Source organism: Neltuma alba, unplaced genomic scaffold (genome assembly GCF_004799145.2).
Source record: "Neltuma alba isolate B1F8T4 unplaced genomic scaffold, ASM479914v2 tig00011538_pilon, whole genome shotgun sequence".
NCBI lineage: Eukaryota > Viridiplantae > Streptophyta > Magnoliopsida > Fabales > Fabaceae > Neltuma > Neltuma alba.
The window spans coordinates 89,297-106,729 of record NW_021636200.1 but is presented as its reverse complement, the minus strand read 5'-3'; the positions used below and the strand labels follow the sequence as shown (position 1 = coordinate 106,729).

Below are 17,433 nucleotides of genomic sequence, written 5' to 3'. Positions count from 1 at the left end.
CTCTCAATTGTCTGAATTTTCTGAGCATGATACTGTTGAAGTTGCCAATGGACAATATGCTACAGTAATGGGATCTGGAACTATTAATATATCTGATGAGATTGTTTTAAAAGATGTTCTATATGTCCCTGAAATTAAGTGCAATCTGCTATCTGTAAGAAAGGTTGCTGTTCAGATCAATTGCCTTGTTATTTTTGACAAACATTGCTGTAATTTTCAGGATTTGACTTTGGGGAAGATGATTGGTAATGCAAAGGTGTGGAATGGGCTCTACTACCTTTGCGAATCACCACCGAATAAGGCTCAAGCTCAAGCTGTTCTTCCTACTTTTGGGAATAAAGATATTATGTTATGGCACTCTAGGTTAGGCCACCCTAATCTACGCTACATGCAATTCTTGTTTCCAAGCATTGATAATAAAACAATCTCTGATTTTCATTGTGAAACTTGCCAATTTGCAAAACAAGTTCGAAATGCCTATTCTCCTCATCCTTATAAACCCACTCAATCGTTTGCTCTCATACATAGTGATGTTTGGGGTCCATCAAAGTTTTAAACAAATTCTAAGGCCAAATGGTTTGTAACATTTATTGATGATCATACTTGATTAACATGGGTTTATCTCATGAGGCAAAAATCCAAGGTTTTTGGGATTTTTCAAAAATTTCATAAACTTATTCAAAATCAATTTCAAAGTTCAATAAAGGTTCTTCAGAGTGACAATGGAAAGGAATATTTAAATATATCATTTCAAACATACTTGGAAAACAATGGAATTCATCACCAAACTTCTTGTGTCCGTACACCACAGCAAAATGGTGTGTCTGAAAGAAAAAATAGGCATCTTCTTGAGTTCGCAAGAGCAATTATGTTTGAAAGTAATGTGCCAAACAGATTTTGGGGGGATGCTATTTTAACTTCTGCATACCTCATAAATCGAATGCCATCAAAAGTTTTAAAATTCCTCACTCCTCTTCAGAAACTTCAGGAAACTTATCTAGATTCACCTCTTATTACTACAATTCCTCAAAAAATCTTTGGGTGCACAGCTTATGTTTTAAATGATAATTGTGGAAAATTAGAACATAAAGCTATTAAAACCATTTTTCTAGGGTACCCTCACATAAAAAAGGCTACAAGTGTTTTTGTCCTGACAATAACAAAGTCTATGTCAGTATGAATGTGAAATTTATTGAAGAACTACCTTTTTTCAACAAATCAACCATTCAGGGGGAGAGAGGTGTGAGTGAATGGCTTATTTGTGACACCAAGATGATCATCAATATAATTTTTCTGATTTTTCTGGTTCTGGACAGCAAGCTTATGAACCCCTCACATCACCCAATTCCGCTGCGGTTCCACTCTTACCCCTTGTTCCTCACACACCAAATGTCCCTCCTCAGTATTCCACCTGAAACACTGCAGAAAATAGTCTTGGAAACTCACAAAATTCCTTGCCCAGTCCCTCTTCCAAATCTGACTTTTAGCATACAAATCCCTTTGAATCCCTTGCCACACCTGACCCATTCGAGACTAGGTAGGAAGAGTCTAGGGTGTCATCTAAACAGCAGCTTAATGGTGAAGAGCCCACTCAAACACCAATGCAAAGCCATTAATTTGTACCTGAGGCAAGTCTTGAAGACTTACATTGGCCTATTGCCTTGAGGAAGGGAATGAGGAGTTGCACTCAGCACCCAATTGCTAGGTATGTCTCCTATCAGAAACTATCTCCCAAGTTGAAAACATTTGTGGTGAATGTGAAAAAAGAATCTATTCCAAAGAATTTTAAAGAAGCTATTTCTCATCCTAAATGGAAAGCAGTCGTAGAAGAAGAACTACGGGCTCTGCACAAAAACAAAACCTGGAAAATTGTTGATTTACCTAAAGGCAAGACTGTGGTGAGCAGTAAGTGGGTTTTCACCATCAAATATAATCCTGATGGTAGTGTGAACAAGTATAAAGCCTGGTTAGTGGTTAGAGGGTTTACTCAAACTTATAGTGTTGATTACTAGGAGACATTTGCCCCAGTAGCAAAACTCAACACTATAAAGGTCCTACTTTCTCTTGCTGCAAATCTAGATTGGCCATTGCACCAGTTAGATGTCAAAAATGCCTTTTTTAAATGGTGACCTTGAAGAGGAAGTGTACATGGAAGTTCCTTTGGGGTTGAGAACATTAGAAAACTCTCACAAAGTATGCAGGCTCTACAAATCCTTATATGGCCTAAAACAATCTCCTAGGGCTTGGTTTGAACGTTTCACTAAAGCTATTAAGAAATGGGGTTATAGCCAAAGCCAAGCTGACCATGCTTTATTTGTTAAGCGCTATGGTGATAAGATAACTAATCTTATTATATATGTTGATGATATAGTGCTAATAGGAAATGACTCAAGTGAGATTGCTAGGTTGAAAGGGAAGTTAGCCACTGAATTTGAGATCAAGGATCTTGGACCTCTAAGGTATTTTCTAGGGATGGAAGTAGCTCACACACACTAAGGGATCAGTGTGTCACAAAGAAAGTACACTATAGACCTTCTAAATGAGACAGGAATGTTGGGGGTAAAACCAGCAAACACTCTAATGGAACTTAATCAGAAATTGACCATAAGACCTGATGGTACAGCAGTTAACAGAGAAAGATATCAGAAACTAGTAGGAAAATTGATTTATTTGTCTCATACTAGACCTGATATATGCTACCCGGTTAGTGTAGTTAGCCAATTTTCAAGCAATCCTCAAAAGGAACACATGACTGCTGTTTTTAGAATTCTCAGGTATTTAAAAAGGACACTAGGACAAGGGTTGTACTTTGTAAAGAAAAATACTAGAGGTATTGAGATGTTTACTGATGCTGATTGGGGAGGATCTAAGACAAACTAAAGATCTACGACAAGGTATTGCTCTTATTTATGGGGAAATCTAGTATCCTGGAGAAGCAAAAAACAACCAGTGGTGTCCCGAAGTTCAGCTGAATCTGAATATAGAGCATTGGCACTTGGAATTTGTGAGGGAATGTGGCTGCTTAGGTTATTAAAGGAGCTCAGAATCTATGATAATGAACCAATCAAAGTATGGTGTGACAACATGTTAGCCATTAAGATAGCAAATAATCCTATCCATCATGACCGCACCAAACATGTGGAGATTGATCGCCACTTTATCAAAGAGAAACTGGAATCAAAGGTGATTGATTTATCTTATATTCCTTCAGGACAACAGACAGCTGACATGATGACTAAGTCTCACTCAAGAGAAATTTGAAGGCTTTGTAGACAAGCTGGGAATGATCAATATCTATTCATCAGCTTGAGGGGGAGTGTTGGAGGAAATTTGGGCTTTCCGTCAATTTCATGGGCCTATTATCATGTGACCTAGTTTTCCTTTTGTGTGTGAGATTACTATTCCTAAAATCATGGGACTTATTTTCTCTTGTAATCTGTACTTATTATCTGAGATTCTAGGAGTAGAATGAGATCTGATTTTATTCTCTCTTTTTCCCTATATATGTAACACTCTATTCCCAACGAAATGTAAGAGCTGTTACCACATAGAAATTACACTATGTAAGCAGAATAATTGGTTTTATTATGTGTACAGAGTGTGATAGAGGAATGCATTGGAGAGGAAAGAGGGAGATGAAGATCATCCAAAAAGACGTTTGGTCTCCTCCAGACTCTGGTTGGTTTTGTGTGGACGTTGATGGGTCAGTTAATTTACAAGGATAAGCTTCTTGTGGTGGCCTAATTCATGACTCACAAGGAAATATCATTAAAGGGTTTATGAAAAGACTAATGCATTTGTTGAAGTGGTTGTGGCTAGTGATTTGGTCGAAGCTATCAATCTAATTAGTAGAGACAAGACACTAATGCATTTATTGAAGTACCTGATCGAGGATACTTGGAGTTATGCAGCAAGCAACTAGAATGTTGTTTTTTATCATGTTTATAGGGAAGCCGATGAATATGCCAATTGGCTTGCCAGATTGGTGTAGGATATTAAACTTTTAGGTTTTTCTCTGATCCTCCTTTAGGTTGTGGGATTTTGGTGCAATTGTATAACAAAAGGATCTAAGTGTCTCTTCCCATATGGTTTTCCCACAGCCTTTTATTCCCTCCCAGGTGCCTGGGGTTTTTTTTGGGTGGGGGGAGTAACTAGACATTCCCATGTTTGGTTCATTGTAAATGTTTTGGGAATATTTTTGTTACAGTCTAAGTATTTGGATTCACATGCTTTGCTTATGCTGAGTAACCATACGTGAGAAAATAGACCCCAAAAGATGTAAAATGGGTTTTCTTAGGATATTGTATTTTCTTATTGAAGAATGGTGTTTTTATTATAGCTATCAATACTGGCCCAATCCACTGTGTTGGCCCTGCTTGATTTCAAATATGTTCAAAGCCAAATTGCCCTTAGTTTCAGCTTTTACTTTTTGGATAAAAATCTTTCTTTTAAATCTATTTATTTTGAAGTAATGTTCTTTTTTTCATCTACTTGCTTAACCAGGTGGGCATTGCTGAACTCAAAATAGCAGTTGAAAGGACTGGAGGTCTTGTTGTCCTAGCTGAAAGTTTTGGCCATTTGGTGTTCAAGGACTCACTTAAACATGTTTTTCAATCTGGTGACTTTGATTTAGGGCTATCATCAAAGTATGTCCTTATGTTTCTCATTTTATATGAACATACTTTGTTTTGTTTTTTTATGAATTGGAAAATTCAGACTCGTTGGTTCGTGCATAGATACTGATGAATTTCGTTTAGTATAACCTTCATGATTTTTTATATGCTTTCAGACATTCCAAGTAGGTCTCTGTTATATATATATGTACACATATATACATGTGTGTGTGTGTGTCTTTGCTGTGTTGAAATTTGACATGTAATGATGAAAAATTAAGGAAACGCTTTCTAATAAATCTCATTAGATATCAATATGACTCATGATTGACTTTGGGGATCTTCCAGTTTTGAGGAGGATGTGAGTAAATTTTTTAATAATAGTAGGAAAGGGAACTTTTCCAAAACCTTCCATTTGGACTGTATTGCTTATATTTTAGATAGCATAAGTTTCAGACAATGTCTCTTCTATGTTTGTAGTAACTTCCATATATTATCGAATTTCTTGTTAGATAGTCATCCTTGTTGATTCATGCATTAGCTCATAATTAAAGTTATTCATTATCATAAACTTCTTGATACTAATAATAGAAATATGGTGAATATGAAAGGCGGCACACACATTCTTCTTGGTGTGGCAGTCCCTCTCTGTCTTCTTATTTATTATCCTCAGAACATGGAGATTAGCTGCGAGAGAAATTCTTGAAAGTAATGGCAAAGGATGACTAACACTCCCAAAATCTCGTGAACTCTTATACTCTGTAGAAAATAGAAGGTTGAAATTCTAAATAAAGTTAAACTTCAAATCCAATTCAGAGAGATCCACCTATATAGCTTTTTAGTACTCCCTTCTAAACTCTTTTGACACATTTAAAAATTAACAATTGTCTAGTCTAGGAGGCTCATATAATGGTACTTCTAAAGGCATTTGTTGTTACTTGGTAGTGATTGTCGGTTCTTTTTAGTTTTTTTTTTTTTTTTTGGGTTTTATTCAAAATTAATTCAAGGATATAAAAGATATCTGTCATGTACAAAATTACTTTTTTCATTCTACTTCCTGTTTTACTTAATTCCATTTTTTGAACCAAATGGGCCCTTCCATAAATGAATAGATGGATGACTTATTACTAAAGGTAGGGGTTCATGCCAACATAGGACAGTTGTCAGAAGTTAGAAGCATAATGTTATGATGCCTAGGAGGCTCATATAATATCACTTCTAAAGGCATTTCTCATTACTTAACCGTCATTGTCTCTTGTTAGTTTTTTGATTCAAACATAATTCAAGGATATAAAAGATATCTGTCATTTACAAAATTACTTTTTTCACTCTACTTCCTGTTGTACTTAATTCCATTTTGTGAACCAAATGTGCCCTAGTATAAATGAATAGATCGGCGACTTATTACTAAAGGTAAGGGTTCATACCAACATAGGAGAGCTGTCGAAAGTTAGGAGCATAATGTTAAGATATTTACAAGTAACTACTAAAGGTTGATTTTGTATCCATGTGCATGACTAAGTGCCCTATTTATTTTGAAATGATTTGTTATAACATCTCTGCTTTAATTCCATTAATTGTACATAGAAAAATGATGGGATATTCTTTTGCCAGTTGAATGTCTGATATCATGAAGTTAAACTTTGATTTCATATCTGTTTCTTCTTAAAAATCATGATTGATTATTAAATGGGAATGCTTTTTCGATGACAACATGTCTTTCCCTGAAGCTGAATCTAATGATGTTAGTATCTAATTCTAACTTAATGTTTGTGGGGCTGATCATCCTGTTTCCCCCTTTGAAGTTCCTCCCTTATTTTATCTTTGTATTGCAGTGGAATATTTGAGCTAAACTGCTCTAAGGATATTAAAGTTGAAGGTCTTATCGGTCCTTGTGCATCTCTTGAAAAGGTATATCTTGAACCTTCATTCCTTGATACGAATTGTTTACATGATCAATCAGTTAATTCAGTTAATTACATGTTTGTGTATGCAGAAAAGTCCATTGTGCTCAGATGTTGTTGTTGGTCAGGGTGGTACTAATGCATGGAAGATGTGTGGCCTTGATAAATCAACATCGTTGTGTCTGTTTTTCAACATTGTGAGGAAGGAAAGTCTTGATGCTACAGTTCAGTCTACAAGCAATCAATTTTACTTCCAATTCATGACCTAGTATGAACTCCATCCCAGAGAACCCTTCTGTGTAATCTATCTTCAGTTATGATTGCATAGATGAAATATTTCTCACTCAATACAGATATTTTGATTCAGTTATCAGAATACCACTGGGCAAATGAGATTTCGAGTTACAACCCTTTCCAGGAGATGGGTTGCTGGTGCAGGAAGCATACAGGCAAGATTTACTGCTGCAATCCTTTGATTTATTATGTCTATTTCCTTTGATTTCTATTGATGACAGAAATTCTGTTGAACATGCTTAGTTATAACAGTTTTTCATTTAGTCCCAGGAATTAGGCAGTGTAATTTTTTCTCACCTTTCCTCCCCAACCCGTTCCCCCACTTGCTGAACTCTGATTTTAATATGTATTAGATACTGATAATTTCTGGCTTTTCATAGCTCTGATAAACTTAGTCTTTTACAACCGGAACTAAGGCAAAAAGAAAAAAAAAATTAGGGCTTTTTTTCTTTTTGGTTCTTCGAAAAATTTTATAAAATTGCTTTGTAGAACAAGTTTTGGGGAAAAAAAACCAAAAAAGTTGTTTGGATAATTATTTCAAAAAATCATTTGAAAAAAAAAAAAACATAAAACTTGTTATCCACATCCAAAAAACAAAATGACAAATTAATGTAGTCAATCAAATAAGTAATTTTTAAATGAAACACTATAAGCCATAATTTAACTACAGTTATATCTTATCAGATGTTATCCACATATCACATGATTAGGTAGAAAAACACAAGACAAAACCACACAGAAGTATTCATAAACTTATCAATATAGGACTAGACACAAATCTAGAAGAAAATTTTAATCCAGTTTTACCATTACAAAAGAAAAAAAAAAAAAAAGAACAGGTTATGATCACGGAATTAGCAACCAAATTCAATTCCATCGATAATTCTCTTTCAGTCACTAATTTTAGTGATGGAAAAATTCTGTTGCAAAATTCTTAGTGAAGGAAACAATTTGTTGCTAATTGGTAGTAAGATTTTTAACAACAGAAGTTAGCAACGAAAACGTTCTTGAAAGTTGCCATAACATCTTTGTTTATAATGTTTAGGAATTGATTGCTGGGTTCGACCAAGAAGCAGCTGTAATTGTTATGGCACGCCAAGTCTCTTTCAAAATGGAAACAGAGGTGAGCACTGAAGTTTGCACCTTGAATTTTGGTTGTTTTTCTGATACGTTTCTCTTATGGATCATTTATCTCTGTGTGAGTATAGCACGTGATTTCTATCTGAGTGAACTGATTGCCGTTGAGTATGCACTCACTTTTTCATTGGTGGAGTGGAGTTGAAAGTCCAAGTAATAAGGACCAACTGTGTGATTGGACTATAAAGCGCAAATGTAAATGAAACATTAGGCATAGTGTTCTGAGCTTCACTTGACCAATTGTGACAATCTTTATTTTCTTTTTTAACATTCATTATTCAGAATTGAGTTTTTGCTCTTTAGACGTTGGTTCCAAGTTTCAACAATTATTTCCTAACTTGTGGGCAGGCATAGACCCCAATTGCAGCACGTACATTTATGGCACCTGTTAGAAGTAGGAATCTAAAGCCCATATAGAGGGCCCAGTAGTTATTTAGTTTAATAATTTATTATTTGAATGTATTAGATTAGATTTATCAATTTTTTTTTATCATTTAGGTTTTTTCCTAGATTATCTTGAGATATTGAAATCCCTATGTATGTATAAAGTGAACAACTAAGTAATACTACCTTTGGTTCTTAATATAAGAGCTAGTTGGGGGTTGGTCCTAAATATAAGACCTCAATCCACTTTGTCTCCCATTTTTTCCAAAATATCCCTATAGATTGTAAGGGTTCCATCAAGAGGTATTTGAATGCATGTGATTAAATAGATTATTTAGGGAGTCCAACACACATTTATGACAAATAACTAGCTTAACTAATTTTCTTAATATTTTCAAATTAGTTATCAAGCTCTTATATTAAGGTCGAAGGTAGTTATGAACTCAGATTATTCATTAGGACCATTTAACAAATGGGATACAAGTTTTGCAAACATGAGAGGAATACAGCAGTTTCAATTGATTTAGCTCAATTGATTCTTAATATCATTCCTTTCCTTTTTGCTCATTCGTCATCTCTGTATTGACTTGTCTAGAGTGAGGCACACCACAAGCCTGTGGCTCAATCCCTTAAATCATGGCCAGTTATTAAATAAAAATAAACAGAAACATAACATATCAAATCATTAGACATAGGATCAGACATTAATCTTAGAATCAAAATCAGATTATGATAGCATTTAATGCATCGAGATTCTCCAACAATTACCATTGTCATTTGTAATTGCAAAATACAATCCACTACCTGCTTAGCTCTTCAAATCTACCATTACCGTTTCAGGAGCTATTTCTGATCTATAAACTTGGGCCATTTGTGTGCTTGGCTCAAAGCTTAATCTTTTAAGTGAAGATCCATAGTTTTATTATGCTCTTTGATATGCTCCTTTTCATGAAAGCTCTTGGGGCTGAAGTTTTGACATCAGCAATCAGAGGACACTGAGTGTTCTTGCTTATCCACGGTTGTGCAAATTTTCTTTGGGCTCTTTCCCTGCACATTAAAATGATCTTTTTATGTGAATTCTATAGATTTTGCATTTTTTCCAACTTTTGACATTATGGTAATTTGTATTCAGGCTGAATTTGATCCTATCAGATGGCTGGATAAAGCATTGATAAATTTATGTTCCCGGTTTGGTGATTACCAGAAAGACTCTTTATCATCTTTCAGTTTGTCTCCCAGGTTGGCAATATTCCCCCAGTTTTTGTTTCACTTGCGGCGCTCTCAGTTTGTTCAGGTATTCATTTTTGTTTTTGCTGATGTTGGCTTCAATTATATACTGTGTTTCAATTGTGTTTAATATTTTCATTTTCCTTTTTCATATATGTTACAGGTTTTCAACAATAGCCCTGATGAAACTGCATATTTCCGAATGATACTGAATCGTGAGAATGTTGCCAATTCTATTGTGATGGTTCAGCCTTCTTTGATTTCATATTCATTCCAATCAGGTCCAGAACCTGCTCTTCTTGATGTTGCCGCCATTGCAGCAGACAGGATCCTGCTTTTGGATTCTTTCTTTACTGTTGTTATTTTCCATGGTTCAACCATTGCTCAATGGCGAAAAGGTGGATATCATCATCAACCTGAACATCAGGTATTCTTGGACATGTTTAACTTGATCATGTGTATTTCATTTTCTTACATTCTGGGCTTACTGTGTTGGAATAAGATAGTCCTACTAACACAGAAATTACACGTCATGATGCTCATCAATACACATCACAATTCTGAACAATCTAGATTAAATTCCAGATCTCATGACCATGATAAGCACCCAAAGTAGACCCTACACATCAAGGAAGCATAAGCTGAAAGACCAATCCTTTTAATAAAAGCCCTAAGCTGAATTTCAATAAAAACTATACATATTTGTGTAGTTTTTATTGAAATTCAGGATTTAGAGTTTTTCTTTGAACTTATTTTATTGAATAGAACTGATATATATTAATAGATGATGGAGACTCTCAAGTAACCGAGTGATGAATCCTAGGGAGAATGACACAAAGGGACCATGGAAGGAGATTAATTATTATAAATGACCATGAATTTTTAAAATTACAAAGAGGACCTTGGTCTTAAAAAAGAAGTAAATAGACAAATGCCCTTGTGCGATTGACTCATTGCTCAATTGCAAACTGTAGAAGTTTGATTGCAAGAAAGCTTTGTAAATCATTTGAATCCCAAAAGCTTTATTATAAAAACAAAAGACTCAATTTTGAAAGCTGGAAGATCAACTGATTAAATTCTTCAAGTGTTTAGATCTGATTTACAATTTATAACTCATTAGCGACTATCTTCTTCCATTCATTTATAACCCAGCTTCTGATATTTGCAATTGAGCTTCCATAATTTATAACTCATTTGCAATTTATCTTCCAAGATTTGCAGCTGAGCTTCCATGAATTGAAAATAATCTTCTACTATTTGCAGCTGAGCTATGGGTCAACTACGCAAGGACTTTTTTGGTCCTTTACTTTCTTAAAAACACTCGTCTTTCAATGAAATTTTAAAGATTCTTGGTCCTTGTTACAGAATTATTATTCTGTATGAGAGAGAAAGAGGCAGAAAGAAGGAGAATGGGAGAATTAGGGGAGATAGAGAGGGAGACGAGAGAGACAAGGGAAAACTTATTCCATTCATTTAAGCCATTCGCATGTCTGATTAGTACTTAACCAGTCCCCTTATTTATAGGCTTGAGGACTTATTAAATAACACTAACTCCTTGCTTTTTATTATATTTACATATCAATACCCCTTCCTGTTGAATATAATAGAATTGAAGGTTGGGAGAGAAGATTCTGAATGATTCATTGTATTACTGATAAGAAACCCAGTAGTTAAATAGGCTACTGAGTGCTATCGTTTACAATCAGGGGTAATAAAAAATATTTAAGGCTAATAAATACAGGGAGGAATCATATCCTCCAAGATCTGTCCGTGATATTAGGAACCATAAATAGGAGAGATTTTGCAACAGTTAGCAGAGAGATATTAGGGCTGAGATTTCTAACACTCCCCCACAAGACTCTTGCTCTCAATGGTCAAGTGCAGAAATTCATGCCAGACCAGAGCCTTGGAGCATTTTGATTAATTCCCCCTTAAACCATTCTTGAACTGGTATTCTTGCGGGCAAACAATGAAGAATTGGACCCATCCTTGCAGCAGTTTGCCCAATGAATAACCACTGAATTTACGAGACCTAATTGCAATGTTATTGGGCTCTTGTCTTTACTGCAACTTCCAAAGCCCATATACCCATTTGGTTTTGCCAAAGGAATTCTGCCGCGAAAAGAAAATTCTTGCCAACTATGAAGGGAGATTTGACTTTTCAAATTGTATTTTAGCATGCCACATAACCAGTTCAACACTTCTTGAAACACGCATGTATCCTTGCAAAATCTTTGGTTAATGAATTGAAACACGGAGAATGATGAAGAAAGAGGACTTAGCCGCATGGAGTGGACAATTACTGCTGGTGTCAAGAAAGTAGAAGCAGTTGGGGATGGCACCAAGCTTGAAGATATACTGCGCGACCCCACCTTGAAAATTTTGAAGGAAGTCGAAGTTTGAAAAGTCACTAACCCCTAGTGTAATTTTCGTACTATTCCTAGGTAGAACAGGGTCAATTGAAGAAACCGAGCCTTGAGTCCTTAACAACCGCGAGCGAAGCCCACGCATCGTGACCTTAACTCCGCTCAAAGTCATCTTCGCAACCTTTCTATGCTTTAACGCATTCGAGACTCTGGAGGTATAGCCAAAGGAACCTTTGGTCTATGTGCCTTGTGAACATCTTTGATGCTTGTAGCTTCTTGGGTCTTCTCAGCATTTTCTTGCCCCTATTTGATGATGCACTAGGTAGCCTTCATGAGTCCTCCATTACCAACTTCAGAAGAATCAAAGGGAAAGGAAGCTTCCTTGCACATGCTTGCACCTACTTCTTTGCATTCTGCCTTAGACATAACCTTGAAATCACTGTCGCATTCCTCTTGGGTGGTGGTCAAACAAGACCCAATTTTTTCTTGAGTAGCCAGGTTGTCTTCTTGATTTTTCAAGACCTCCCTTTTTTGTTCGGTTTGCCCTGCAAGAATATCTCTTGCATTCTTGCCAATGATTGGGCTTCACACATGGTTCTTGGTCTAAACAACAAGATAATATTTTGGTAAATCAAGTGTGGCAGAGAGGGAGTCAAATGTATTACTGAAGTCTGCTATAGCTCCTTGGAGTTGAAGGTGCTACAGCCGAACTCATTCATCCACGCCTCACTGCCATTTCTATAAGTGAGTAATGACCATTGACATGGGAATCGCAGTGGGAGGGCCAAGGATGGTCGGCTTTGATGCCACTGTTACAGAATTATTATTCTGTTTGAGAGAGCAAGAGGTAGAAAGAGAATGAGAGAATTAGGAGAGACAGAAAGGGAGATGAGAGAGAGGGAAGGGAAGACTTATTCCATTCACTTAAGCCATTCACAAGTCTAATTACAACTTAACCAGTCCCCTTATTTATAGGCTTAAGGACTTACTACCTCCGGTCCTAATTATAAGAGCCAGTTGACTAATTTGAAGAGATTAAGGAAGTAAGTTGAGTTAGTTATTTGTCCTAAATAGGTGTTGTCTTTCCTAGAATATCTTTGCTAATCAAGTGTATTGACTAGAACTATCATTGTTAGAGGGGTTACTTTGGAAAAAAATATATAAATATGACAGACAAAGTGAATTGGGGTCTTATATTTAGGATCAAAATAAAAGTCAAACAGGGTCTTATATTAAGGACCGGAAGTAGTATTAACCAACACTAACTACCTGCTTTTATTATATTTACATATCAGTCCTTTAAATTATTAATTTCCTTCCATGGTTCTTATGTGTCATTCTTCCGAAACCCTATTTAAACAAAGGAAAATGAATTGCTTAAGACATGCATCCAAGCCAATCCTCTCTAAACAGACAACACAGACTTTCAAAATATTACATTTTCCTATCCTAACAGAAAAATAAGTGAGAAAAGTGAATTAGATCAAACTATGTGAAAGGAATAATAAATTACTAGGTGCTCCTCTCTTGCATTATGCGTAATGTGAAGAATGAGTAGCACTGGTATGGCTTGTTTTAAATTTTGAATTTTGCATTTATATTAATATTGATTATTATTAATACATTATTAAATGGAAATATCACATGTTCTGAAGAACAATTGAACATTTTCTGATTGCATTTTTCTGTGCTTTTCTCAACCACATATAGTGCAGCATTTTAATAGCACATTATTTTAGCCTCCACGGGAGGACTTTCTTTCTGAAAATCTTAAAACGTTCTTCTACTTTGGTTTTTGTGAAGCACATCTTCCTGCTTCAATGGGTTCTACTTTCTTCAACTCTTTTCCAGCTTGCTCAGCAAATCCGTTCCTACCTCATTCAACCACCTTTTTTGACTTGAACAATGTTACTGTCTGGCTTCCCGCTAGTTACAATCACTGCCTATGTCTTCCACTTCCTCAAAAGAAGAAAAATCATAATATAATACCGTTCTATCATCACAGGAAAATAAGAAAAATGGGTAAGCCACATGAAAAGAAATGATAATTACTAGGTGTGGCTCCGTTGTGTTTCACAGACTTAAATGAATGAGCTATACTGTTCACTGTGAATATTATAGCCTGCTGTAGATTTTAAATTTTATGTTGATATTGAATATAAATATAATAATGGATGGGAATATCACATGTTGTGAAACACAGTTGAACATTTTCTGATGGCATTTTTCTGCACTGCCTTTCAAGCTAAGCAAAGATCATGTAGTGATTGGTGTGGATAAGGGAAAGGGATTTCCTTTTCTTGCTCAAAAACTGATATGGGACATATTATGTCCATGTTATCATTACTCTACTCTAATTATTATTATTTCTTTCTATTGTCTTATTCAACATCCCGAGGGGCATATTTTATTTGCAAAATTATTTTTCATTTAATTCCATTTCATTCTACATATCAGACAACCCCTTAGAGAGACATTTCTGCTGATCTGTGTAGCAATTTCAGTTTTTCTTGTATATGCAACATTTTTAGTCTCGTTCTCCGTGCAAGGCTTTTGTTTTGTTGGTTTGCACTACTGTTTCTTGAGAGGCTTCGTCCTTTGATGGAGGTGGCCGTAGTTGTCCCATATTTTAACTCCTTTCCGACAAGGCTCTAATAACCATGTAGAAATTCAGGGGTCAATTTTGTCTGAACTAATTTTATTGAATGGCATAGAAGCACATTTGTAGAACATAAAAGAGAGACTCAAATTCTCTAGCTACTGAGTGATAAATTCTATATCAACCAAGGAAGATAAACGGCTGAAACATAGAGGATAAATCCAAGCCAATCCTATTTGAGTGGTTTGAATGAACTTTCGAAAGATTATAAATATAACTATCCTATTATAACAGAAAATAAATAGTCAAACTATATTTTAGAGGGGCATCAGCCTAATAAACCAGTCGAGTGTGCTTTATTTAATTAATCTTTGATTCTATTATATTTAATATATATTTGTTTTAAGAGATTAGGATCTGATCCTATCTATTTTAAAGCTAGATTAGTATATGATTTGTCTAGATACAGTTTCTTAATTGTTTCCTATATGCATCACTGCTATTTCACACAGCAAGAAACACTATGTATGATCAAACTAAATAAAAATAAAATAAGTAATAATAAATGAAAATATCATGTTGTGTGAAGTAGTCTCTGGATTTTTCTAATGGTGTTTTCGAAGAATTCTAACTCACCTTTTTTGTTGCCCTGTATTAATTCCAAACCCCCCCCCCCCAAAAAAAAAAAAGAAAAAGCATTAAAGCATTATTTTGGATTGTTTTGTTGGCCTGTATTATAGCTTTTCCCCCAGATTGAAAGTATTATTTTGGATTGATAATTGCTATACTCATAATTTAATTTTAATCTATTTGGCATGACAGGCAACTTGGTCTAGTTTGAGATCGTCACAGATGTGTTGTTGGCTTGTGATAGTTGGTATATTGGTATATAGTATTAATCAATAGCACACTCTTGCCATGAAAATTCATGAGTAGATTGCTAGATATTTTAAAGCAGATCATTAAGGCATCTTTGCAATTCCCAATAGGATTTAGGCGACAGTGCTATTCGCTGAGCATTAAGATTAAAATGTAACAAATCTAATGCCCTGATCCCAACATGAAATTAATAGTTCATGTATGAGCCAAAACATGCGGGCCGAGCCGTAATGCGACTACTGATTAGAGAGTCTTCATTTACCAATTTATAGCCCAATTAATGTCTCAAAAAGTAACTCCATCAAATGGCATGCACCCATCAATGCTTGATAATTGAAACTGACTTTTGGACACTTGCTCTGGGTCTTTTCATGGGCTGAAAATGCATTAGTAATATATACTATATATTTGAATCCATTTAATTAAGCATAGTCTTTATATTTTGCAGGCATTTGCTCAGTTACTTCAAACACCTCATGACGATGCAGATTTGATAATAAAGGAAAGATTTCCTGTACCTCGCCTGGTTGTTTGTGATCAGTATGGCTCTCAGGTTAGTTTCTTTTCCTTCCCCTTAGTTTAATGTGAAATATTTGAAACTCCATATATGGAAAAGCTTTGGTTGTTTCTACTTCTTGCTGTAGCGGTCCTCCTTGTTATGACTTGGTATATTTCACCTTTTGCTGTTTGCCATTCTGTCTAGAACATGTTTATCCTGTCCGCGTCTATATTGACTACCTTGCTATGGTCCTTGACGAGATGCTGAGACTCCTAGACTCCATCTTGTGGAAAGTGTACTGTTATAAGTCCCATATTGAGGAATCTCACAAGTATTGTGGGGTTTATAAGTTCAAGGGATTCTCTCTTCCAACAGGCTAGTCTTTTGGGCTTGGACTCTCCCCTTGGGTTTATGCTCATCACATTGATGCTTTCATTGAGATTCGACCTACGGAGGGTTCTGATCGGTAAGAAAACCTAGTGAAGTGCCATAGAGTGGAGCCGCTTGGGACATCAGCTCTCGAGGGGGGTGTTCTGTTATAAGTCCCACATTGAGAAATCTCACAAGTATTGTGGGGTTTATAAGTTCAAGAGGCTCTCCTTCCCAATAGGCTAGTTTTTTGAGATTGGGCTCTCTTCTTGGTCTTATGCTCATTTATGCTCATCACATGTACAGAAAGGGAAGACTTGATTTTATAAAATAGGGAGAAGCTCTCAGTGCAAATTACTGTACAATTTAACCGATTTAAGTTCTTTCCGCAGGGGAAGGGTTGTCTAAGAATCGACCTCTAGACAACATACTTTGCTATTAAAGGCAGCATCTTGGAACTTCCCCCAATCCTTAACCGTGCTGGCTGGTTTTTGAACTTCCCCAATAGTAAACCCTGCCATAGGGCAGAATTACATAACGGAATAAGAAGTAGGACAAGAAGAGTAATTTTGTCGATCAGATCTGTGTTCTTGATTTTGAAAAAAAAATAAAAAATTAAATAATATAAAAAATATTAAAATATAGCAATTAATGGCAATTAAGTAGAAGGAATATAATACCTGGAGTAAAGTTTTATTTTCGGATCCATTTTTTCCCGTTTCTACTTTTTTGTGTTGCCATTTGTTTGTAAGCGGTGTGTATTGTTGATGTGTGCATTCTATTTATTTAGGCTCGGTTTCTCCTGGCAAAGTTAAATCCTTCTGCTACTTACAATTCTGATGCTGCTGTTCCTGGAGGGGATGTTATTTTCACGGATGATGTTAGCTTTGAGGTGTTCTTGGATCATCTCAAAAGATTAGTAGTTCAATAATTATCTATAGATATAAAGGGAGTTTTCTCAATTTTGTAAAATTTCTTTTGGACTTCTTGTACATTGACTTGATTTCTCCCCAATTTTAGTGCTGACTCTTGTAGTTAATTATTTGAAACTATATGCACTACATAGTTGATGAATTATTACGCGAGGCGATACATAAAGATTTAGAATTGTAGTCCATTGGTCTCTATAGAAATAATTTTATGACATGGTACTTTTAATTTC

The 17,433-nt window shown here is 35.5% G+C and overlaps 1 protein-coding gene across 1 annotated transcript in view; it reads left to right on the top strand.

Moving 5' to 3' along the window:
• The window catches only part of LOC114714730 (protein transport protein SEC23), a 27,878-nt gene extending 10,445 nt beyond the window's left edge, over positions 1-17,433 (top strand). The window contains exons 4-12 of the mRNA XM_028899502.1: positions 4,504-4,646; positions 6,449-6,524; positions 6,610-6,785; positions 6,885-6,966; positions 7,857-7,934; positions 9,465-9,626; positions 9,723-9,986; positions 15,852-15,956; positions 17,062-17,433. Coding sequence (XP_028755335.1) covers positions 4,504-4,646; positions 6,449-6,524; positions 6,610-6,785; positions 6,885-6,966; positions 7,857-7,934; positions 9,465-9,626; positions 9,723-9,986; positions 15,852-15,956; positions 17,062-17,202 — 1,227 coding nt within the window. The 3' untranslated portion in view covers positions 17,203-17,433. The remainder of the gene's footprint in view (positions 1-4,503; positions 4,647-6,448; positions 6,525-6,609; positions 6,786-6,884; positions 6,967-7,856; positions 7,935-9,464; positions 9,627-9,722; positions 9,987-15,851; positions 15,957-17,061) is intronic.